The sequence below is a fragment of the Tinamus guttatus genome, unplaced genomic scaffold (genome assembly GCF_059628265.1).
Source record: "Tinamus guttatus ecotype Peru unplaced genomic scaffold, ASM5962826v1 Tinamus_guttatus_pri_ptg000601l, whole genome shotgun sequence".
Classification (NCBI taxonomy): Eukaryota; Metazoa; Chordata; class Aves; order Tinamiformes; family Tinamidae; genus Tinamus; species Tinamus guttatus.
Genome location: NW_028289135.1, coordinates 3,306,028 through 3,330,728, shown reverse-complemented (window position 1 = coordinate 3,330,728; position 24,701 = coordinate 3,306,028). Strand labels below are relative to the sequence as shown.

The following is a 24,701-nucleotide window of genomic DNA, read 5'->3' as shown; positions in this document are numbered from 1 at the left end:
GGGACTGGAGCATCCAACTTTTGAGGAAAGGCTAAGTGAGTTGGGCCTGTTTAGTCTGGAGAAGAGAAGGCTGAGAGGAGATCTGATCAATATGTTCAAGTACCTGAGAGGTGATTGTAGGGAGGATGGGTCCAAGCTCTTCTTGGTGGTGGCCAGTGACAGGACAAGGGGTAATGGGTGTTAGTTGAAACACAGGAAGTTCCACCTCTGTGTGGGAAAGAACTTCTTTCCTGTGAGGGTGACAGAGCCCCGGAACAGGCTGCCCAGAGAAGTTGTGGAGGCTCCTTCTCTGGAGATCTTCCAAACCTGCCTGGATGCCACTCTGTGCCACGTGCTCTAGGTGTCTCTGCTGGAGCAGGGGGGTTGGACTAGATGATCTCTAGAGGTTCCTTCCAACCTCAACCATTCTGTGATTCTGTGATTCTGTGACAGTACACTTAAAAAAAAAAAAAAAAAAAAAAAAAAAAAAAAAAACTTCAACTTAAAATCACTGATATTAGTGGCATGCAGAAAAGTCATCTCTTAGATTGTGCACCACCACATATTCAGGAAAATAAGCCCCCCCAAAATCAAAAAGAACTATTTTGGAGTGGAGCAATACTGTTTCATGTGGCATTGCTTGAGGTCTCCTGCAATTCTTTTTACTTGCTTTGGAAGGAGCTGAATCTATGGCAGGATGTTTATATTCCTTCTCTTTTAATTTTTGAATATTTAACAAACTTGAAGAAGTTTTGAAAGCTTTAGGTTGCGGCAATCTGTACACTTTGTCTAGTATACTTTATCCTTGGCAATATCCCATAATTGGTACATAACAAAGAGGTGTTTGCTCAGAAGATTTTTTGTGTACTTTAGTGAAGATAAAATTCTCTCTCTCAGCTAGACTCCTGACTCTCAGTTTAAAATGGAAAGCTTCTAAAACAAAGCAGTAACTTAGAGCTGAATACTGACAGAGGATGTTGTAGCTGTTTTTGGAAAGAAGGACCCAGAGCGCTACTTGTAATCAAAAACTAAAGAGCATATATTGGATATCTCAGTTATGACTTTCATATTTCAACTTTGAAGCCCATATTTTCAAAAGTAACTGAAGGCTTTAGGAATTCAACTTGCCATGGTTTAAATATCCTGAATTTGCCAAGCAGTGATTCTCAGAATATCAGTCTCTTGCAAGCTGTCTAAATACTTCAGAACTCAGTGAAGATTAGCCCTTAATAAATGAGGAGTAACTGGATTTCATTGCGATGAGTTTACTGCAGGTTAAAAGCATGAGCATGGATCAGCTCACTCAGATCAGCAAACATACAATAACTTACTGTCCTGAGGCACTTCATTCTCATATGTCTAGTTTCTCTCTCTTTTTTTTTTTTTTTTCTGCTGGATGACAGATACCATATGGAAGATATTCTGTAAATGCAGTAGTACTGCTTTAAAACTTAATAAGACTGTAACTTACTGCCTTACTGCTGTTACATATAGAGTAACAGTGACTTTTGGCTGGCCAGGTTACAGCCGTTAAGTTATATAAACACTCCAAAGCTTTTCCAGACAGCCGCTGGTTTTGAGAAGGGAGGAGAAATTAGACCTCCTACCCCTGACACCAGAACAGACCTTGACTACGAAGGGTTGTCCAAATAGGAAGTGCAGGGAGGAAACTGCTGAGGTCATTTGCGGCTTAGTCCGCACTGCAGGGTCACTTCCCTGTGAGTGGTGGGGACCTGCTTACACCATGGTCGCTGCTGCTGTGCAACCCAGTGCAGCCTCAGCCTGCGTAACAGCCCTGTGGGAAGCACAAGACTCTTCCGAAAATGGGCTCCTGTATTAAACTCCAGCTTTAAAACAACCTTGGGCAAGACCTGTCCTATGCAGCTGATGAAATGGGGACACTAGTTTCCTAAATTAAGCACTTCAAATTATATGACTAAAGTTGGGTTATACAGGTGCCTTTGTAATGCATGCCAAAAGCAACCGTAAGCAGCATTAGTAAGTGTGGAATAAGGTGTGCTGCAGAACTCTTTTTAATGCAGTGTAAACTTAGGATACCAGGTCAAGTGATCTTCTTAACAGTTTTATCCTTAAAGGCCAGATCTGTGTCCTGCAGAATTGTTGTAAGCAGTTTGTGATATTTGAATGCTATGTATTATGAACAATGTTTTTTGATAATGCAATTGCTAAGTTTTAGTTTTAAGTGTAATAATGGAGGTAAAATAGGTACCAATTTTGTGACATTGTCTGAAGGGAATGTTAGTCTTAGACTCGTCAACTTAGTTTGTAATGAGGACTAGTATTTGCTCTTCTGAGAGGTGAAAGACTGGTGCAGTACCCCAGCGCATACAAAGTCTTGTGATCATGCTTTACTGGGCAAAACTGTTGAGAAATTGTTAAAACATAAATATAAGCCTGTTTAGTAAATTCTGAATTTGAAGGTTTTGGAATTTGAAGATTCTGTATGATGACAGAATTACTTCAAATTGAGTATGAAAAACCTCAGTTTTCTGGTTCTAAATTTCCTAATCGCATGAGCAATCTCAATGTGTGGAGATGGCACTAGTTAGGAATCAGATTGCAAGGCAAAATAAATCCATATGATCTTCATTGCTAAGGGCTGGAGAAAGAAAAGCTGCTGGAACTGAAGCTTTTCATTCAGTGGAGCTTACTTTATCATCAAATTTAATGCTGCTAAATCCTGAAGAAAAACTGCCTGCACACCTGCAGTCAGAACCCAGCAAGAGTGCAGTAGCTGGCGGGATTGCATTTTGTTTTGTTTTGTGTTTTAAGGCTGAAGTAACTGTTAAGATTTCAATATGATATAAACAGTTTTGTGTTGAGGGAGTAGAGATGGGGGGGAATTTGACACAGGACAGCTGTTTGCTCCAGGGATGACAGATTTTAGGACTGTGTTTTGTTCATTTTGTTTTACACAGGAACTGTTGTTCCACCAAAAACGTCAAAAATAATTGTTAGCCTTATTACACTGGGGATACTTAACATCAAGCCATTCGTGGCTTTATAGTGTTTGATAATTGATCTGTTTGTGTGTTGAAAGAAATGAGTGTCCCGACAGTAGCTTATCAATCTGATATTTCTTTAGATAGTGACCAGAGGATGTGAAACCACGGAAATGACCCTTCGGAGGAATGGCTTGGGCCAGCTTGGATTCCACGTGAACTTTGAAGGGATAGTGGCAGACGTGGAGCCCTTTGGTTTTGCGTGGAAGGCAGGCTTAAGGCAAGGGAGCCGCCTGGTCGAGATCTGTAAAGTGGCCGTGGCGACTCTGACTCATGAGCAAATGATTGACCTTTTACGCACGTCAGTCACAGTCAAGGTGGTGATAATTCAGCCACACGAGGATGGAGCACCCAGAAGGTAAGGAGTAGCACCCCTTCATGTGACATTTTATTTTATTTTTACTTTGCTGCTGCTTTGCCTGTGACTTTTGTTATTAGAGGCTCTCAAGGAATGAATATTGTGTCTTGTATTTGGTGATACTAGTATTTTGACTGTTAAAGCAGTTTTTCCCTACAAAAACCATATGGCTTTGAACTAGAAGATAAAATGGGATCTTCGTAGAAATTTAGTAAGAACCTTAGTTTTGTGGAGTTTGGAAGGGTTGAAAGAAATGAGCTTCAACCACTATAAAACCTGTTGTGATTTCTTTTCTGTGACAGGATTTTTACTTTATTATATCTTAATACTAATTTTGCAAATAAGGTATCCTTGTCTGAAAAATACGTATTTACTTTCTGTGAGGTTTCTTTGACTCTTAAGTATTGAAATTGAACTTTTATATTTCTTATATGAAATTTTAACAAAGCAACTGGTGAAACGTTGGATTCAGATTATCTATGGTGTATCAGGCCTTGTAATTCTCCTCATTTTCTATCAAAATATAATTTATTAATATTAAATGTTGAATCACATCAATGAAATCCTTAGTTGAAGCTAAGAAGTCTTGCTGAAATAAATGAGTGCACGCACGCAGGAGAACAGTATAATAAAGTCGATTAGAATGACGGTACTATTGTTTTCGGGGATGAAATGCAATGTTCTCCTGCCAGTATTCCTTTATTTTTTATGGTCACCAAAAGATTGATTTTTGTTCTTTCCATTTTAATACTATTGTGGTAGATAAAAGAGGTGGTAGCATTTAAAACTTCATAACAGTCTGACTTTATTTCTCCCATACTTTATGTAGACATTGTTAATTTGGTTCATTCTGAATGAGAACTGTACCAGGGTAAACTGAATTACTCATCTGCCTGCTTTTAGAAGGCCTTTTTAAACTCTCTTGTTGATTTTTAATTTAACAGAAAAAGCATTAGTGTGTTGCTCTTGGCAAGACAACAAGCCATAAAATTTTACATAGCATGCAGCACTATGAAGTTAGTGCCAGTATACATGAATACTGGTGTGCTTCTATTTAATTGGTGGCAATTCTCCAAGTAGTCATTGGCCTGATGAACGACACAGAAGTGCCCTTTCCTGCCTCAACCTGCATGTTGAAGCATTGGGTTCCTTTTTGAAGAAAATGCCTGTGAATGTAGAATACTACCGTTTTGCTTAGTTGGAGAGAATTAGCAATTAAGCCTGTCTTTGCTTAGCTTTGCTCTTCTCACCATCTGCTTCTGGGTATGAATTTCCACTGGCTTGTTTAGTATACATCTCCAGGCTGTTTACTGTCTATGAGCCTAATGAGCTGATCCTATTATATCAAAGGTAAAACGTGTATTTTATAGTCTCTGATAGAAAAATACATACTGTATGAACATTTTTTTAAATCTTGACACATTTTTAGAAATGAAATGTTAAAATCCCAAATCCATATAAGATGCATAAGTTTTTTTTAATTAAACCTCTGTGTATAAATTCTATCTCATCTTATTTTTTTCCACATCTATGCTTAGGTTTAGTCTCTTGCGTTACTGAACTTCTAATTTTCACCACATTGTTCACAAATTGAATTCATTAACATTTATCAAAGCTGTTTGAAATTTTATATATATATATATATATATATTTATATATATATATATATATATATATATTTATATTTATAAATTAAAGGTTTAATATTGAGCCACTCTGATTTAGCTGGTGGTCACATTATACCTTAAAGTAGCTGTGTAAACCTTTGCAGAGGATTCTTTTCTCCTGAAAAGTTAATTCATCATCTTTTTTCTATTTGTGTTCACCAATGTTACTAGTGTTCACAGAGACACAGAATGGAGATGGGAAGGGGTCTCTGCCAGGTAGTTAGTCCAATCCTCCTGCTCAAGCACGGTCAGTCAGAGCAGGTTGCCCAGGCCCTCGTCCAGGTGGCTTCTGAGTGTATCCAAGGATGGAGGCCCTGCAGCCTTCTGGGCTACCTGTTCAGTTAAGGCAGGTGTGCCTGCTCAACAGGAGAGATTTTTTTTTTTTCGCTGTCAAGTAGCTCTAGTAAATATTAAAAACAACAACAGAAAACAAACAAAAAAAGGACATTTTTCTTTTGAAGTCAGGGGTACAGTCAAATCCTTGAGGTCTGCAGGCTTCACCGGTATGTCCCAAGAATTCTTGTTTTCATTCGCAGGTGGCTTTAGAGCTTTACTTCTAAGATACAATACTTCATTCTATCTGGCAGGTGTAGAGGAGTGTGTTTTGGGGGCTGAAGTAAGCATCTTGAAAGTTTGACTTGTCTTGTTCTTCTGATGATGGGAAATTTGTTTCCTCTGTGTTTAAATTTTATTCTTCATGATAAATATTGGTGATTATTATAAATTTTCTGTTAGTGTATAATTACTTTAAATGCCAAAATCTGGGATTTCAAGTTTAGTCACTAGCTTATGTTCATCTTTTTGTTATCAGTGAGTAGATACTGATTTACATCAGTTCTTACATTTTTACAAGAATCAATGGAATTAAAAAAAAATGGCACTCATACGTATTCTTATCCCCCTCTAAATGCAAGCTTCATGGATTATTCCCATTTATAATTTTATTAACGCCTCTCTTCTAATTAATGAGGTAATAAATAGGTTTCCACTACTGGAAGAAGTAGTTGCTGCTCAACTGAGTTTTAGGAAAACAGACCAATATGGACTTCCTCTTTGGGTTGTTTATTAACTGTGGTTCCTTGCTGAGATTAAATTCTGAAGTGAGTTTGCACAGATGGGATATGAGTGCCATTAAGTGTCTTGGGAATTATACCCTTCAAATGGAAATGATTTTCAAGTATTCAAGGGTGTTTCCAAAACAGTCTAAGTCCCTTGAAAAAATATCAGCTGAAGTGGAGATGTTTGATCAAGTTCTTAACTTGATTTTTTTTATGATGGCTTACCCACAGTATCTTCAGTCCTTTACCTCTTTATGTAAAAAGATATATATGTAAGTGTGCATGCACTAAAATATTAGCAATGAACTATTAACAATAAATTTATTTTATGTTCCCAACTACATGTTATTAGTTTATTGCAGTGCAAAAATAAATTACTTTAGATGTTGAACACACAGATTAGTGTTACAGAGAGATTAGGAAATACTGTATGCAATATATCAAAATTTGCTCAATAAATGTGTTCCAATATTTAGTGCAGATCCTTCTATGTTCAGTCTTGATAGCGGTGTATGCAAAAGCAATCATAGGATAAGGCCTCCTGGATTTCATTGCTGTCTTGTAAAATTAATGAACAAAGCTCCTGCTGTTGTCAGTTTGCTCCAACAATTAAGTAATGGTGCACAAACTGAGAAGTTGTAATTATTTTTATGACACCAGGCTGATATTTAAATAGAAAAAAGAAATTGCTTTCTTAAAACATAAAGTTCCTCAATTAGAGTGCAATATTCAGATGAACATGCTGGTCAGATAGCCAGTTCTGCATAAGTATGCTTGTGTCATATTTGTTACTACATTAAGGCTTTCCCTGAAATTTTTCACTTGTTCTTCTGATGTTTTTACTGTTACCTTGTATTGTAGAGTGTAAACTGGATTTATACACATTTTAACAGGAAATTAATGGCATTACTTAACAATTTGCTTTTGCTGCTATTGTTCCAGTAATGCTCAAAGACTATATAGAGCACCTGTAGTTAACTCTTCATTTTGTACTCTCAAGTACAGCATCCTATAAAGATCTAAAAAACTCAATAAACTTTATTTTGTTTCTTCAAAATTCACATTCACTTAAATAAGAGACCTTGATCTCTATAAAGATTTATTATGTTCATATATTTATGTGTGATTATAAGAGATACCGCTGGCTCGTATCAATGGAGAGAGTCTTCTGCCATAAATTTTCAGAGTGAGTTATGGCAAATTTGTGATATATCAGAGGATTCAACATTGCTAAATCCTTTCAAAAGGCTTTGGAGACTCTGTACTTCACCTTGTTTTCATAGTCGCATTTCAAATGATTGCAGCTTTCCCATTACTTTTTAAATATGTGACAATAGGTTTGGACATATAATTGGAAGATTGACGTTTATTTGTGCTTAGGCAAACAGCTATATTTTTATCAAACTAAAATCCTCTGGGAACCCCCTAAGAACTTTGTGCATTATCAAAGTGGACGCGGGTACCTGCTCGTGTTAACATTTTTGTGGCAGTAGTCTATTTTTTGGTGGAAATACCTGTTCTGAGAGAGGAGTGTTTCCAGCTTTGGCAGCCTACTGAGCTGATTGCTGCATTCAGTTAATATGCAATATCTCCTGCTCTACTTAGGGAAGTTGATTAGCAACTACAGAATCATTGTATACTCTTCAACTGGTTTACCAGGACTCTAGAAAAGATTAGTTCCATTGATGTTTTTTCTCTCCTTAAATTTAACACTTGTATTTCGGTCATTATGCATTGTCTAGAAGAGTTAATTGCCTTCTGTCTTTGAGCATAATTTCCTCCTTGATAACAGAAAAGTCCTTTAGATAGCAGTGTGAGTTGTCATGCTGTTTTCCAAAATAGGCCAGTTTTTAATACTGACTTTTAAATTTTGTGATACTCTGACTTATTTCTTCATGTATATTAGCAGGTGTTTTCTACAAAATTGCAAGCCAGACCAAGTGTATAGAGGGTTAATAAAGTGCTTTTGTGATACAGTGAGCTCTAGCCCTATTAATGCTGCCAGAGTCCCTTCAGTGTTACCTCTCTCAAGAAACATACCACCAATTCTTTTTTTTTCTTTCTTTTCTCCTTTGGAATATGTCATCTGTAGCTACCGTAAGCAAATAGTGTAGATCAGTGAGATAATTCTGTACACCAGATAACTCAAGAAACCATCTTCTTAAATCTTTTTCCCTGACCCACTTGAAGATGTGCCTCTCCCTTATAGCATTATTGCAGTTGCCCTACTGACCCTGCAAAAAACATTCTTCCAGGTGTTAAGCAGCTCTGGGAGGGCTTTTACTATGCAACATTTACATATTCTGCTGAGGTGGAGAAAGGTATTTAAAATGCCTTTAATTTAACATCAGCTATAGTGATATACAGAGAAAAGACTTGTGGTTGCTTGTTGTATTGCTTATTGTATAGATAATGACTTTTTACTGAGCAAGAGTGAATGTTTTGCATTGAAATAATAGTAGTAAGGGAGACCTTTTCAGTGCAGTACAAAATTAAAGGTGAACACCTGTGAGTGTGTTTCTGTGGCCATATCCATCTTTTAATGGCCATCTGTGATGTTTTGATGATTCAGTTGCAAGCAATTCAGTTTTGTTATTGTGGAAGCAAATCATTCATAATGAGGTATGAGATCTGCAAATTAAAACCATGTTTTCATCAGTTCATGGGAACACCAAATGCTACAGGGACTTTAACACGTGGTAGCAATTTTAACCAAAAATTAATTTTGTAAAATAAATAAATTGTGGTCAATTTGATAACTTCACCAGATCAAGCCATGTTTTTTGTATCCTTTCATTTCTAGAATTTTAAAGAGTAGGAAGCTATTTTCATAAAATTTGCTCACTATCATTGGGATCCAAATATAGGAGTGATACTGAATAGATGATAGTAGTGGATATAGCAGAAAAGACAAGGCTGTCACATAGTCATCAAGGTGGCAAACTCCTGATGATGCTACATGAAAGCTTCTAACTTTTCTCTAGAGATTAATATTTACCTTTCTAACTAGTAGGTTGGTATAATGTAGTTCTTTCAGGGAGCCTTTTACAAATCCATGCATGGAATCTTGAATTAATAGTGAAGGGTTTGGTCTGCATATTTTTGAAAATTGAATAATGTATTGTTGCAGACCACAGTGTTCCTTGCAATAACTCTTGAATAGTGTAGGCTTTTAAAGTGGCCCCTTACATTTTAAAATACAGTTTGCTATATTGTTGAGTCTATGTAACTACAACTGCTATGTAACTACTGCGAACAAAGTTATTTACTGGATAATACAGATCCTAAACTGAAGAGATTAGGAGTCTTTGTCTTTATGCTAGAAGAGTGTTTTGCTTGCAAACTATAGCGAATGAAGGACAGGAAATGCTCTAATTTCAAATGTACTCTTGAAACTTGCTCATACTTGCTTCATGAATAGCATGAATCTTTTTGAGTGAGTTTTTCAAATAGCATTGCATCTAGTATAATTGGAAAATTTGTTTTAAATCCTACACATCCTAGTAAAAATTTCAATTAAATATTAAAAAAACTCCTCTTACTGGGTTGCAGGCGTGTAGTAACTGATTCCTTTTGGTTGCAATATAGCAAGTAGCTAAAATTATGGTTTTACCTTTCTGTGCTGCAGTATAGGCTCTTTAGGCACTGCTTTGCTAACTCTTGAAAAGGGAGAGAGTGAAGTGATACTAAGAATTCAGCAGAGGAATAATTGAGATGCACAGCTGTTTAGCTTCCTGATCAAATAATGACCAACCATATAGACAGCCTTTTGTGCATTATACAGTGCACAAAAGTAATATTAACATTGCTAAGTCATCTGTGCCTTCTTTGTTCTGTTCCTTTTGTATATAAAGCTTTATGAAAGGCTTTAATTGAATAATCAATCTTATATGATTTGTCCTTTATGAGCCTTCTATGTTCACTTAACATGATGGGCCTGCTCTGGAAATGAATCAAGATTGTATTGCTAGAGGCTGTTGTCTCTTAGACCTTGGTCTCATTTGTTGCAGATTTGGAAGATGTATAGCAGATGAGGCAGGGAATCCTAAAAGAGAAGAAAGGTCTTGGGGTATAAGCGACTGAATAGTGCCCTGGAGAAGTATATTCTCTTTATGCTTCTGCAGTAGAAATGTTTGTGTGATTCCATGCAATTTTCTTAACGTGGCCATTCCACAGTATCTATTTTTCCAAGAGTTCACTATGTGTATTTTGTGATTTTCAGAAAAGTAAAACAATTTTTTACGTTTTTTTTTTTTTAAAAAAAAAAGGATAAGTGAAGTATTTCAAAGCAGTGATTGAATAAATGTGGCATTGTCTGAAAAAATAAGTCTATAGACATATCAAACTGATCTGAAACTAGTGCTATTTCTGTAGCACTGATTTCTCTGTGCATTCATTCTTTGTATGTGGAAGGAGACTGTTCATGTCTTCTTGCTTCCATAGAGAAGCTAAAGCCAGAAAATCATCCGTGCGAAATTCTCTGATACTGTGTGATAAAAGGAGCTGGGAAGAAATGAGTTTTACATGCAGCGAAAGTAGGCAGTTATCAAATAATTTCTCATGAGAAATGAGTGCAGAAAAATGCAACTGAAAATCTGACATACATCAAATGATAATGATAACTACGTATTGAGTAGCATAGCTTCAATGAATGCTGTCCTTTATGTGTGTGGCATGAGGTGTTCTTTGCTAAAAGCAAAAAGGAAAGTATAAAATTTTACTCCAGTGACAGAAAGAGGAGAAATTAAAGTTATGTGGATAATATTAATTAATTTCGACCCTTCTTACCCTTTAAGTTCTTAACCTTGCAACCTTGATGTTTCCTTGATGTACAGTTTTAGTGTGATCTTCTTTTTCATTTTTTTCTAAAAAGAAGTAAGGAAAAATAAGTAATACCAATAAATCCAGCGGTATTTCACCAGCAGAGATTAGACATGTTAAATTTTTACTGGTGAGTTTAATATTGACTTTTCTGAACACAGAAGAACTGTGAAAAATGAGGATTTTTCAGTTCTCCTTTGGAATATCCTAGTGCCCTTTCTTTAGGTTGTCTTCATCACAGCATATTCTCACCTACATTAACTTCTAATCTCCACTCTAAATGTGAATTTTGACTGAAATTCTTTCTTGGCCTTTTTTTATATGTTTAAGTACCAGCAGGATACTCAAACATACGGAGTTGTTTGGAGTGTGTTAGGAGTTAGTCCCCTAAATCTGCAGGGACTGGAGTTTAATGTTGCAGATCAACAGTTTGCCAATTCCAATGCCGCAAAAATTCAGCAGCCTGAAGCAGTGTGACTTATCTCCCTGGGCATATTCAGAAAGAGCTGCTTCTTTTGCATGAAGATCTTTTCAACAATCTTGAATAACATAGTTACCGTTTTTATAATACCTTCTCCTTCATCTGCCTACTGGAATACTTACAATAAAAAATATATTTTTAGAGGTTGGTTTAGAAGCTTCAGGGCACAATAATACACCACACAAGAATCTGTATGATTTAACTGAATTGCACATTTATGTGAAATCACTTGTGCTGAAGTATTCTCAGGATCGTAAGACTATAATCACATTATACCTGCTCTATTACAATTTCTCTAGATGTTTTGAATTTAGTCAGCAATGATGAATGTGAGTTTTCAACAAAAGCAAACTTGATTATGACTCAATTCAACCGAGAGAACTGTGAATTTTAGTTGAGACAGAGAAGCATGTTTTCACTATTTCTTACTTACACTTAATGTGGCGTATTAGAATTACTTAGGAGCTTTTTCATAGAAGTTAATTTAGTACCCACTACCTGTCAGAAACAGATAAATAACCTTACTATGTGCAAGAATATAAAGTATGTCTGCAGTGATAGTCAGCACTGATTTAAAGGGAGCCTGAAATCTCTGTTAACTACTTGCTTAGACAGTAGTCCTTAACTTAAGCACAGCCTGCCTAGGTCTGCAAATATCCCAGATGCAGACTGACCTTTTAGGGAATATTGCCAGTGCCTTCACCTGAGTCTGCCCTTTCTGGGAATGCATTAGGAACTGCGTACTGTAGGCTTCAAGCAGATGTGCGCAGTTAATTTTGAATTTGTCTCTTCTTTCCCCTTGACCATTACTCTTCTGTGCAAAGTAAGTCCTCAGTAGACAAGATGCTGGAAAGTACCCTTTGCAAATAAATAGAAATATACTTAGATGCCACTTATTGCATACACTGTGATGCAAACATATGTTGTGTTATTTTGGGAATTGTGTGATATGTTGTGTGATTTTGTGTGGTTTTGGGAAGCAAAAAAAATGTGTGTAACTTCTGATGGGAATTTTATACATTAAGAAATTATTAGTATTTATGAAATTTGAGTAAAGTGAAGGTGTTACACAAGAACTTGACATTGGTGTTTCATAGCTTCTGAATGCTTTGTTTTTATTATGTAAAATTTAAGATGCAGATTATGAAAACTATCTTCTCTTTCTGAAGAGAAATGAGAAAGCTCAATGAGAAAGCTCAAAAACCTTTGACAGCATGACAGCAAATCATTTCTTTTGAAGTGTTTCCTGCTTGATTGCCGTCTCAGTTTTGAAGCATTCAAATGGCAATGTGATGCTGTATGAACATCTTTAAGCGTCTTGAAGAAGAATACGCCTGCACTCCCCACTGTAGGAAACAAGATTTCTTTTTTGGTCCCTTCCATGAGATTTATCAGCGTTTTCCTCTGTTCTGCAGGGGTTGTTCAGAACTTTGTCGTATACCCATGGTGGAATACAAACTTGACAGTGAAGGCACCCCATGTGAGTATAAAACCCCTTTCAGAAGGAATACTACTTGGCATCGGGTGCCGACTCCCGCTGGGCAGCCTCTCTCTCGTGCCTCTCCAATCCTAGGAACATCTGACAGACTGCAGTGCCAGCAGCTTCTCCAGCAGGCTCAGACAGCCATTCCTCGCAGCACTTCCTTTGATAGAAAGCTACCAGATGGTGCAAGGTAATATACTCTCCATTTAATTCCTGTCATTCTCCTCATGTGCCTTCCTTGGATATCTCTGTTTTCTAGACCTTTGCTATGCTTGCTTCGAAACCGTTTTTGAATGTGCATGTTACTTTGTTCAGTTTAAATAGAAATTTTAGTTCTGTGGTTGTGTGAAAGTAAACTCAGTGATCATGGTTCTCTCAGATTGAAATAAGTGGTTTCTATGTGCATCGTAAGCATGCTGTATTGAGGATGCTAGTGATGAGGACAGTTAATGTTTCCCCTTTATTCCCAAATCAATGAAGTGCGAAACTGGCTTGTTGTTACTTTTTGATCTAAACAGTGTATGGTCCCCCGTCTTTGGGGAGCATATTAAAACAAATAGTGAGTGTAAATAAAATGAAAGCATCCCTTTAAAAATGAATGATTTAATCTCATTACCACACTACTGGCATAGTTTCAAAGGGTTCTGTAACTCATTACCAGTCCTTATGCTTTGCTTTGCTTTTAATTAAACAAAGAGGAGCTTGTGATTTGAATAAATAACACCTCTTAGATGATTGGGTAGTAGGTATGTTCTAATTTAATCATATTTCTACATAAGGGAACAATTTCTTTTTAAGTTTAAAATTTCAGCGAACTCTGATCTCTGAATTATTTTGAAAAACGATGCATCTTGAATAGAAATCTCTGTCCTTTAATTTACTGTTTATTATTTTCAATTATTTCTGCTTATGCCCTTTTCTCTGAAATGATATATGTCCAAGGACAAAAGTATTGCTTATCTGAAATCTCAAATTGATAAAAATCCAAATAATGGTCTTGTTTCAAAAAATTTCTTCCTGAAATCATGAAATACTGCCATTCCTACATGAACTACTAATTTGGTAGAAACAATTAATGACTTTGCTTAAAAATATGCGGTTACTAGTAAGACATTTTTGAATATATATGTCTATATCTTGGTCTGGAAAAGGGACAATTAAGATCACTTGGATTTTGCTGCTCTCTCTTGTGCCCTTACCCCTCACCACAGCTGCAGAAAGAGGTGCATTTCTTATCATTACAGCACTTAAGTATATTCTGATGATTTGTTCTCCAAATTCTTGGTAAATTATTGGCATAAGTAGATAATATATTGGACATCTAGAAATACTTCAGGATACTTCATGAAGCTCTGCTGCTCATATACATGCTATTCTTAGGAAGAAAGAAAAAGTTTTCTGACATGCTGTTCATTCAAATATGGAAATTTTGAACATAATTTGCACATCTCTAACACACAGTGAAACATGTGAAAAACCTTTAGAATACAGAGACCATCCCTTGTCATGGAAAGATTTCTGCGTCACTTAAGTGCAAGGCCCGGGTGCTATTCTGGGGAAGACATGCTGCAGAGCACAAATAATGAGAGGGGAGGAGAATGATGTACTGAGACATGTGGGCACCAAATATGAAAGGCACCATATCTAATTGGCAAGCTCTTTCCACATGGGAAGAGACTTGGTAGATGGCTTAAAGTTTAAAATAAGGCTAATTGCAGATAGTCTAGGGAGGGTGAAAATATGTACTCAGACTACGAAAATGATGAAGAGATTTTAGAAGGGTCAGAGACCCAATATCAATTTAGCCAAACTAAAGAGGAGTGCAGGCGAGGAGAAGCAGAGAGATAAAACTGGAAAGTTACAGTAATTGATCTGAAAATGAACGAACCTGGCTGTCATTTTATAATGGGTGTTTTCAGAGATAAAAAGAGGAAGAAGAGACCTATGGGCAGAATATAGAGTAAAGGAGCAGCAATAGTTCAACTACTGTGGTGCTTCTCAGTGAGGTGCCCTGTCGCTGGACTGAAATCAAAAACTGAGTGCTGAGCGTCTGAACTCCTAGTACAGCTGCTGGAGAGTTTCGGGCTTTGAGAAGGCAAGCCGGACATTCCTGAGCTGATCAAGGGGTCTCATATAATCAGTTGACGAGAACTTAACCAGCTTAACCAACCTTAACGGTTCTGTGATTCTGTGAACTGCAAGGATATCTTCGAACTCATCCTCTGTTTTTACAAAATGCCTAATTCTGTGACAGCTTCTCAGAGAACGACTAAGAGCTAAGCTTAAGTCAGATTCGCTTTTCTGGCTTTTCCCCCTGGGAAGTCTCCTCGTGCTGTTGTGCTTGAGTCGGAGTTGTAGGGAAGCTTCTGTTCACCTGGAGTCTAGAATCCGCTCCTGCGGGCAGGCAGCTGCCTTACAGTCCTGTCAAGGAGCTGTGGGAAGGATTCTCTGGCCGGCCTTCTGGGGCTGTGGTTTTAAAAGGGAATTTTTTTTATTTAGCAGTCACTTGTCTAGGAATTGGAAGGCTTGGAAGCTAGACATTCCTCAGCCTTAAAATAGTACAAAGGAATATCTGAGTTTTGAGCACTGTGTCCCAGTCTAGCGGCTGGGACCCCGTCTAAGGATAGGATCATCTTTTACCCACCTGTTGAAGCTGGATGATACAAGCTCTGCAGGAAGGGATGTAGAGTTCTGGATGATTAGAAGCAGTAACACAGAACTGATCTCATCTGTAGTCCATACACTAATTCACTTGACTGTGAGACACACAATCAGTCCTGTCCATCCCTACTAGAGAGGAACACAGACAAGATTTAAGTGTAGCTCCATCTCCTTTATGTGTGTTTGGCTGTTAGACAAAATGCAGTAGCAAGTGTCTTGAAGATTTTCAAGCTGAACAGTAAAAATGCTTATTGAATGCCATGTCCTTGGGCAAATGTTGTGCATGAATCCAAAACTAACTCTTTTCAAGTCTTGCCTGAGTGTGCAAATTCATTTTTACCTTGCCTCAAAAAAATAAATAAAAAGAAGGAAAAACAGGCAATTCAAGATAATATATCTGAGGAGGGAAATTAGGTTGTAGAGTTCTGGACCAATCTGCACAGAAGTGAAAGGAAGGAAATTGAGAACAAATTTGAACATTATTTTTTAGCTGAATGAAAATCCAGGAAGAATAGTTGTGGTGGCTTTGTAAAGATGTAAGACTCAAATTTTAAATAATAAGCACAAATAACATTATTCATGAAGCTGTTTTCACGTTGCTCTTCTATGTCGAAGACTATTAGAACAAAATATATAAAAGTATCAGTTTTTCCTTTTCTAAATTATTATGCTCAAAGTTGGGACACATGAAAAGAGACTAATAATTACTTCTGATTGACCACAAGAAATTCCCACATGTAAATTTTGAGGCCTAATCCAGCTGCTGTGACTCAAGAGTAAATCCTATTTGGACAGAAGTAAAGGTAGATATAAGGAAATCGGGATTTGGCCATTAGTCTCTGTCTTTTTGTTCCTTTTAAGTTTATGCCTTTTAAAAAAGTTACATTTGGAATTATTTTGTTAATAATGAAATAATATATTACAAAAATACTCAGTTAAATGATAGGAAACTAAGATAAAACTATAAATTTCCCAAATTAATATACTTTGTGTTCATACTGCGTATGTTTAACTAATTTTTAATTATAAATATGGATTTATTTGTGTAAATACTTCAGTGCCCTGTTAATGATTCTAGTCAACATTGCAGAAGTTCACCGAGCAACCAGTCCTCCTCCAGTGACCCAGGACCCAGTGGGAGTAGCCAGTGGAGACAAGTGGGATATGACGGGTATTGGATGATTTTATATTTTACTGTAGCTCCCACACATCGTATTTCTGAAACAAAACTTATGTGCATGCTATATATCATAGATTGATTTGCAAAGATTATTAGTAAGCTTTAAGAAGCCCAGATTTCACCATCATAATGCAATGTGTATGCCCATATAATTTTAGAACTGAACCACTTAAATGTTTGGAACCAAATAGGTATTTTACATTCCAGATAAATAACATGCACTGGAACAGACATGTAAATAACATCCCAGGAATGGAACACTTAGTAGCTCAGAGCTATAATAAAAAATATAATTTCTTCTCCTTTTGTTTCAGTGGAAGGGTCATTGATCCTTCTATTGTTACAAGACTGTGCTTCCTGTGCTTGTTCCAGTGGCCTCCATTCTTGCTCAGGAAACTGGCTCAGAAAACTCTCTTCTGAGGTCTCTTCTCCCTGACAAGCTGTTGCAGTATAGAGATGGTCCTTTCCAATCCCTGCTAATCCCTCAATGCTAAAAGTCTCTGAAGTTACCTATTTATGGACAAAGAGACCACTCTAACATACTGTACATATTCTAAGAATATTATGTAAGAAATCTGTCCTTGATTACTTTAAATATATCCCTTTGTGGTACAAATACAGCTGCTGAGAACCTCTGTTATAAGATGCTGAGATATGGCAGTATATACATAGCATAATCTAAAAACACTCTATATTTGTCACTTTTTTTTAAGATTTTATGAAAAAACATGAATACTGAAAACATCATTTTGACTCCTTGTCAAAAGGAGTCTGTAAGGAATATATTGATTTGGCATGTATGCTTGTGTATAAAATATCCTGTGAGGCATTTACAAAAAGTATTCTGGATCCACCACAAGGAATTTCAGATGATGCACTCGCATCTCTGGCAGCTAGATAGGCGTTAATAATTCAGATAAAACTGTGGCAATCCTTTTTTGGAACCAGAAACACAAAAAAATTTCTCTGGTTTCATTTTTCCAGCATAATAATTACTAATAGCAACCTTGATTTTTAGTGAGAAATAATTAACCTTCTGCAATATGTACCCGACAATCTGGAGTTCAGATTATAAAATTTGAAGAATCTCGTACAGTTTCAAAATCTGAAATGAATAGAGGCATCATTCATAATTTGAAGTAAAATGGCAGCAAACCAAGGCAATGGATCTGTCAGCAGCTTGAACGCGTGTTTTGAATGTGAAATTCTGCTGCAAAATGCACGGGCGTTTTCAGTGGTGTTTCATTTATGAAGCAGTTAAACTTGCATTTCCGTATCTCACCCACCGCAAAAAGATTTGCTGTATAACTCAAAGCTTAATTTAAAATCTAGTTTCTTCTAGTCTGTTCACATTTAAGAGACAAGTGTGCTGTTGAGAAAATAGCATGTAAGTATTTCCGTCCTGTGTTTGGAAATATTACTAGGTTGGTAGGTGGTTTGTTGTGATTGTTTAATCGCAGAATATTTGCTTTGAGGAGTAAGAAGTGGTGATGTTCATCATATAACTAGCTTCTTAATAGGGAAGAGGAAAAAAAAAACTTAATGCTTAATTTTCTGTTTTAATTTTGTTTTTATGTTAAAAGGTGCCAATCCCCATTACTTCATGAACACCAAGGTTCAGGTTCTCTGGAGTGTGAAGGAGGCAGAGAACGAGAGGAACCCTTGGAAGGAGGCAGACATTCTGGTAATAAAAAATATGATATCTTAAAAAAATGTTGTTTACAGTGCAATATCAGTATCAGAAGTACAGCCGTCTCTAATACGGAGATTTGATACTCAAACAGCATATAATGTGACAGTGAAAATAATAGGGACTGTAATAGACAGTCTAACAGAATATGCTGTGGGATGTTTAGGTAATACTTGAAATAAACTAACTCTGTACTGCTAAAGGCCTTATGAATTGTGGAAAGCAGGCTGAGCTCTGTTTAATTATCCCTGAAAAGCTTGATCTTAGGAAATTCTGAAAGATACTCATGTCTGATTCCAAAGAGTGTACGGGTTTAAAACCTGATGTTTAAAGCACTAAGCCATGTGCCTTTTTTCTTTGTACAGTATACTCATCTTTTTAGCAGTCAGAAATTAAAACACAATTATTTATGGCAGAAACCAAGTGGCATGCACCCTCGACCAAAGTCCTGAGTTCCTACAAAGATCGGGCGTTGCAAAAAGACGGCAGTGGCAAGGATTCTCCAAACAAACTTTCACATGTAAGTCTTTTACTTGTATGTCATTCAAAACTCTTTAAAAATCAGGACTTGAAGAACCACATTTTAAAATATATTCTGATAGTTTAGGAAAATGAGTGCAGGTTTTGGGAAGCAAAGAGTAATCTCATCTGGACCCTTGCCTGGAGTGAATATAACATGTTTAATCTCTGTTTGTAAGAACTTTAGGGGGCTGGGGCATTGAGGAGATAAAAACCTGGCTAATATACACTGCTCTGCTGTCTGTTTACAACTTTATTTATATTGGCTTCTTTAATCTCCAAAGTATTTCACGTACTAAATAAAGACATTATATTCACCATACCACTTCTTGTTATGTGGTATGAAATACACATGCACTATAATTATAAGTAAAAATGCATTTTCTGTATTGGGAATGGTGAACAGATTATTCATGCACCAATATCAGAGATTTGTCTTTAGTAGTAGCAATATTCTCAGTGTTGTAGAGACAGAAATTCAGGAAGTATTAATGATATGCTTTGTTCTTTTCTATTATGTCCATTACTTCTATTGTTTTTGTGATTGCGACAGGTAAATATTCTTATGCAGAGTAGGAACTTGTATTCTGTTTGTAAGCTTATGATTGATATTATTATGGAGGCAGATTTGCATCTGGCGTATATTGATACATGATGAAAATCTAGCTTGAGATTTCTCAAAAAAAAGTACTATCATAAGCAGACTCATACTACATAATTACGCACACAGACATGAAAGTACTTTTTATTAAATTTAGATCAAGTTGACGTAAAGATGGAATCAGTATACATAACAATTAAAAATAAATGGAGTATGGATACCAAAATTAAACACATGTTCTGTTGAACTTCAATCACATTTTTATGCCGGGGCAGCTCTTAGTCTTTTTAGATGATGAGGAACTGAATAGAATTTTTTTTAATAGAGTTAACCTGTATTAGAGAACCTGCGCTACATGTATGCATTGTACAGAAGACACTGTACAAAAAAGAGCACTTTCCTTGTAAAGGTAATGCTAACAAGATGGAACTATTTAGTTGGTGTATCTTAAAAAACAAGACAAAAAAAAACGGCATTACCTTGTAGAAGTCTTTGTAACATTCTCCTATGCTCCTCCTTTTTTGCTTAGCCCAATTTGCCATTTTACTCTTCCAGGAAAGACAGTGAAACTCGCACTGAGAGCTGCAGCAAATGAACAAGGACTCTGTAATATATTTAAGCATTAGAAATAAATCTTTGCATTCTTGTTATCTCCTTTAACTTGTGGGTGGAGAGGGGGGAAATTTCATCTTCAAACTCTTTTTGTTCTCCTGGTCATAAAATCTTTGAATCATTCCCTTGGCTGAATAATATATTCCTGATTTTATCTTTATTTATTCATTTATTTAAATCTTGCTCCATGGCATGATATTTAACAGGAAGTCACAATCAGGGACTTCAAACTTAGGCTTCATTTAAAAATTTCTCTTAGCATGAAGAAATGTGTAAAATGATCCTGAGCTATGGCCATGTGAACCTTGAACAATTCAGTGTGTCTGTGTCGATAGATGTTGTCCAGATTCTCTACCGGTTACAGTGTTAGGACCATGGCTAAGTATGTATGTTCAGCAGCACACAAGAAGTTTTTTGAAAGGTTCATTCACGTGATATATCTTCCAGGGCAGGTTTTATGCCTTTGAGGTTTTCATTTTGTTTTGTTTTTCCTTGTCTGTTCCTTTTCCATTTACAATTTACATTTACAGCACAAAGTGAGCCCTTTTTCTTTAAATACCTTTTCCTCTTTTTGGAAGAACTTCTCATTTTCCACAATTAGTTTGTTGTTTTTAAGGTGACAATCATGTTGTACAAAGTTCAGAATGAATACAAATGTAACCTTGTCCCCCTCCCACCTTTCTTAAACAATTTCTCAAACTTTCAAACCTGGCGATTCCTGCTTGAAATAGAAGTGTCACTTCTGGAAAAGCTGCCCTGTCTAACAGCTTTAATGTATAAGCAACACCTGTGTGCACATGCTAGAAGGAGCATAAAAGTAGTCTCCCTTCCACTACCCTTATGCCTAAGGGTCCATCTAAGAGGTCCATCTATGCTTCTGGCTGTTCTGTCTCATAGGTAGATCAATCCAAGTCTAAAACCCCTTAAAAAGAAGAACTTCTGACTCAAATGGCTGACAAAGTTCTTCCCCTTGAATAGCCATGCCTCGCTTAGAGCCTTGTGACTCAAGTTACTTTCATCTGGTACACATACCTTGCACTTGGCTTCAATGCAAGTAGCCACACATCCAATTGGATTTGAGCCAAGAAACTGCATATTTCACCCAACTGAGAAAAGGCCAAGGGTAATTCAGTCTTTAGTGTTCTTCAGATTTGCTGTGGTACATGTTTAAACAGATCATTGCCAATTTTATTTTAACTATTCTGAAATGCAATTTTATGGACGTTAAGCAAGACCTATAATCAGAAAATTCTAGTGTATTACTAGGATTTGCTACAAAAGATGCAACTGGAACCTAATAGTCACTTTTATTTGGAGTGACATCAACCTCTAATGTGTTTAGCCAATCATGTAATTAATTTCATAGAAACTATGGTAAAATTAACCTTTTTCATATTTTGCAATTATAACATCCTGTAACAAGAATTAAGTCATCTTTGAAAAGCATAAATTCAGAAATGCATGCGAAAATAAACATATTGCTACTTGACTTTGAGGGGATGTCTTTGTTTTGTTGTTGCTGTTAAGATTGGAGACAAAAGCTGTTCCAGCCACTCAAGCAGCAATACTCTATCCAGTAATACGTCCAGCAACAGTGATGAAAAACACTTTGGTTCTGGAGATTTGATGGACCCTGAACTGCTTGGACTAACATATATAAAAGGGGCTTCTACCGACAGCGGGATCGATACAGCTCCGTGTATGCCCACCCCGCTGCTGGCCCCCCTGCATCTCGCTGGCAGCCGGGCCGGAGTGCATTGTCGGACCGAGCAGTGGGCCGAAGCTGCTGAAGCCCCTGGGCCAGATGATGATCCAGCCAAAATCTATGCTGTTCATAGCTATGCCTCTGCCATTCCTACCAGTCATACAGCTGAAGGCAGTATGGGAGACCTAAGCGAAATATCCTCTCATTCCAGGTATGTAGCAATCAGGAATTTTTAGTTGTAGATTAAATTCAGAGAACTCTGTCCTTTCCCTTTTCCTCCTTTCCCTTTTCTTCCTTTTCCTCCTTTCCCTTTTCTTCCTTTTCCTCCTTTTCCTTGCTTTCCTCTGCTTTTTTTTGTAAGTGCACTTAACTGATTTCCTTTTTTTTTTTTTTTTTGCTGTATTTAAACGGCTATAGAGAAACTATTGATTTTCAAGCTTTTTTGATGAGTCTACGTAAGAGGGGAAAAAAAAAGTTAGCTCTGCTGCTAAGTCCAAAGGGAACTATAAATGTGACCTTCTGTGTGTTGCTTAGATTTTCAAAGCTGGGAAACATCGCTAAATCAGAGCAAAGTGATGTAATAAATTCTTCTTTTTTTTTTTTAATAATGTTTTAAAATTTGTTTCTCATAGTTCAATTCTAGGAGATGTTTTACAAATAATTTCATATTTGATAAGTCCCATCATGTGACTATAGTAGCATATATCATAGAATAAATTACTAAAATATATATTGCATTTAAATTTTGACTGTTCCAAGCTGTCTTACCAGTAATGAGCTGATAGCTGAAATACGTGAGAGCATATGGCCTTACTTTCATTACTGGAAAAGAAAACTGTAAGTTAGCAAGCATCAGCATAACATCCATTCATGATGCCTTATATTATTTGTGTGAGTTTAGCATTAGCATTTCTTCCATTATATTGAGTTTAATAGGTCAAAGCACCTCAGTCTTGTTATTTTGACAGCAATTAGCCTTATTAATGTCTTCTTTTGCCTCTGAAACTTGACTTTTCGTATTTCTTAATACAGTGCAACAAATGATGTGGGAGTTATAGCAGAAAGAAATCAAATAAATTACAATAGACTTTTTCCTTGTACTAAAGCAGCATTTGCATCCGCCTCTCTTTAAGTTATTGTGATGTATTCCTTACAAGTTTGTTGAACTGAATTTATGATTGATTTTTGTGCTCCATCTTTTTGTTACCAATAGAATGTGTGCATGGTGCATCTTTGTAAAGCCACCTGTGAAAGTTGGCTTGAACAGCTGGTTGCCTTTATCTCCTAATGCTCATTTTATGGTGACTTTGAAGTTGAAGCTTTGGTCTCTGTGTTAAGATTTTTGCTCTGTAAAGCATGGAAGGAAATTGTTTGTTCTTTGCCTCTCATTTTTCCATTTTCAGTGTCAGTCAGTATAGGAAAATAAACAAGCAGCAAATTTGTTATATGCCCCAAATGTTTCATTTAAACTCTGCTTACATGTTTTTCAAATCAGGCCAGAAGTATGTCACATCTACAGCCAAATCCATTATGTACTTTTAAACTGGACAGACCCTGAGTTTATATGTTTTATAATCCGTAACAGCGGACTTCTAAGGCATTTACTCACAATTAGAAACATTAAATAGTGAAGTTCTATAATAGCTAAACAGCTTTAAAACTGTCCACAGATTGGGGGAAATCAGTGTCCTGTAAATGCAGCATTTCCTTGCTAGAATTGTATTCTGTTTACTGCATAGATGAAGTGCAACACACAGGCAAGATGTTGATTGGAAATACTGACCTCATTCTAGAACTTCATCATATAAAAGAACCTCCTGAAAAAGTCAAATGCTGTAGTATCTGAATAAGGGTTACAGATTGAAACCTGTTGCAGGAACAGTATTGCACATTGCAGGACTGATCTGACAGAGGCAAAACATTGTCTCACAGCTGTGAGTTTTTTTTTTTTAATTTAAAAATTCAATGTTAAATTCATTTTAATACATGAATTATCAAATACCTTCAGGTTATTGTTGCTGAACCAGCCTCTTTGCCTCCAGTTATGCATTGTTTCTTACATAGGTTGTCAATCCATTTTGGTTTCTAAAAATACGTACTGCTTTTGCAAACACTTGTGTTGAGCTCACTAACTAAAGCCAGATTTCTTTGCTTTGAAAAGTATTCCTGTATTTAAAGCCTGCAGAGGAGGCTGGCATGAGGAACACTGGATGCTCCATCTTTATTAAATTTAATAACAGATATCTAAAATCCCCTGGATGGTATCAATCTGATATATATTCTACATTCTGCTTTGCTTGACCTTTAGACTTCAAGTTTTTATATTATTCATTTCATGAATAATTTTCTTCGCCCTGATGTCTTTACCCCATTTCTTCATGTATTTTGTGTGGAAAATGAGCAAAGGAGCAACCCTATTGCTTTTAATGTCACTCTTCCCAAGAAAATTCTCATCTTGTTCATTTTGGGGGTGGAGATAAAGGGAGAAAGACAGAAAATTAGTTCTTTTTAAGCTAAATGTTCATACCAACTCTGATGAAAATTCTTAATCCATTGCCTCAGATGATCAAATTTCTTTCCACAGTAGGCATTTTAATTTTGGCTAATGACACAGAAAGCAAAGTAGACGTATGTAATATTTTCAGCAATGATTTCTGATCCTCTGTGAATGGACCCAGCACTCTTGGGATTAAAATAAAGGATAACACTGTGTTTGCTCTTTGGTGAACAACAGTGAAAGTTGGATTTCAACTTCAGGCTTCAGCCTAGGGTTTTAGGCAACACACTCGGTTTATGGATTGTTCAAGATAAAAAGAAGTATATTCTTCAAATAAGTCTTTGCATTAGTTCATTTTAAAATACT

The 24,701-nt window shown here is 36.4% G+C and overlaps 1 protein-coding gene across 1 annotated transcript in view; it reads left to right on the top strand.

Moving 5' to 3' along the window:
• SIPA1L2 (signal induced proliferation associated 1 like 2) overlaps positions 1 to 24,701 on the top strand; it is a 103,349-nt gene that overhangs the window by 54,229 nt on the left and 24,419 nt on the right. Inside the window, exons 9-14 of the mRNA XM_010214835.2 lie at positions 3,086 to 3,360; positions 12,803 to 13,060; positions 16,622 to 16,702; positions 18,295 to 18,395; positions 18,818 to 18,921; positions 21,661 to 22,049. Coding sequence (XP_010213137.2) covers positions 3,086 to 3,360; positions 12,803 to 13,060; positions 16,622 to 16,702; positions 18,295 to 18,395; positions 18,818 to 18,921; positions 21,661 to 22,049 — 1,208 coding nt within the window. The remainder of the gene's footprint in view (positions 1 to 3,085; positions 3,361 to 12,802; positions 13,061 to 16,621; positions 16,703 to 18,294; positions 18,396 to 18,817; positions 18,922 to 21,660; positions 22,050 to 24,701) is intronic.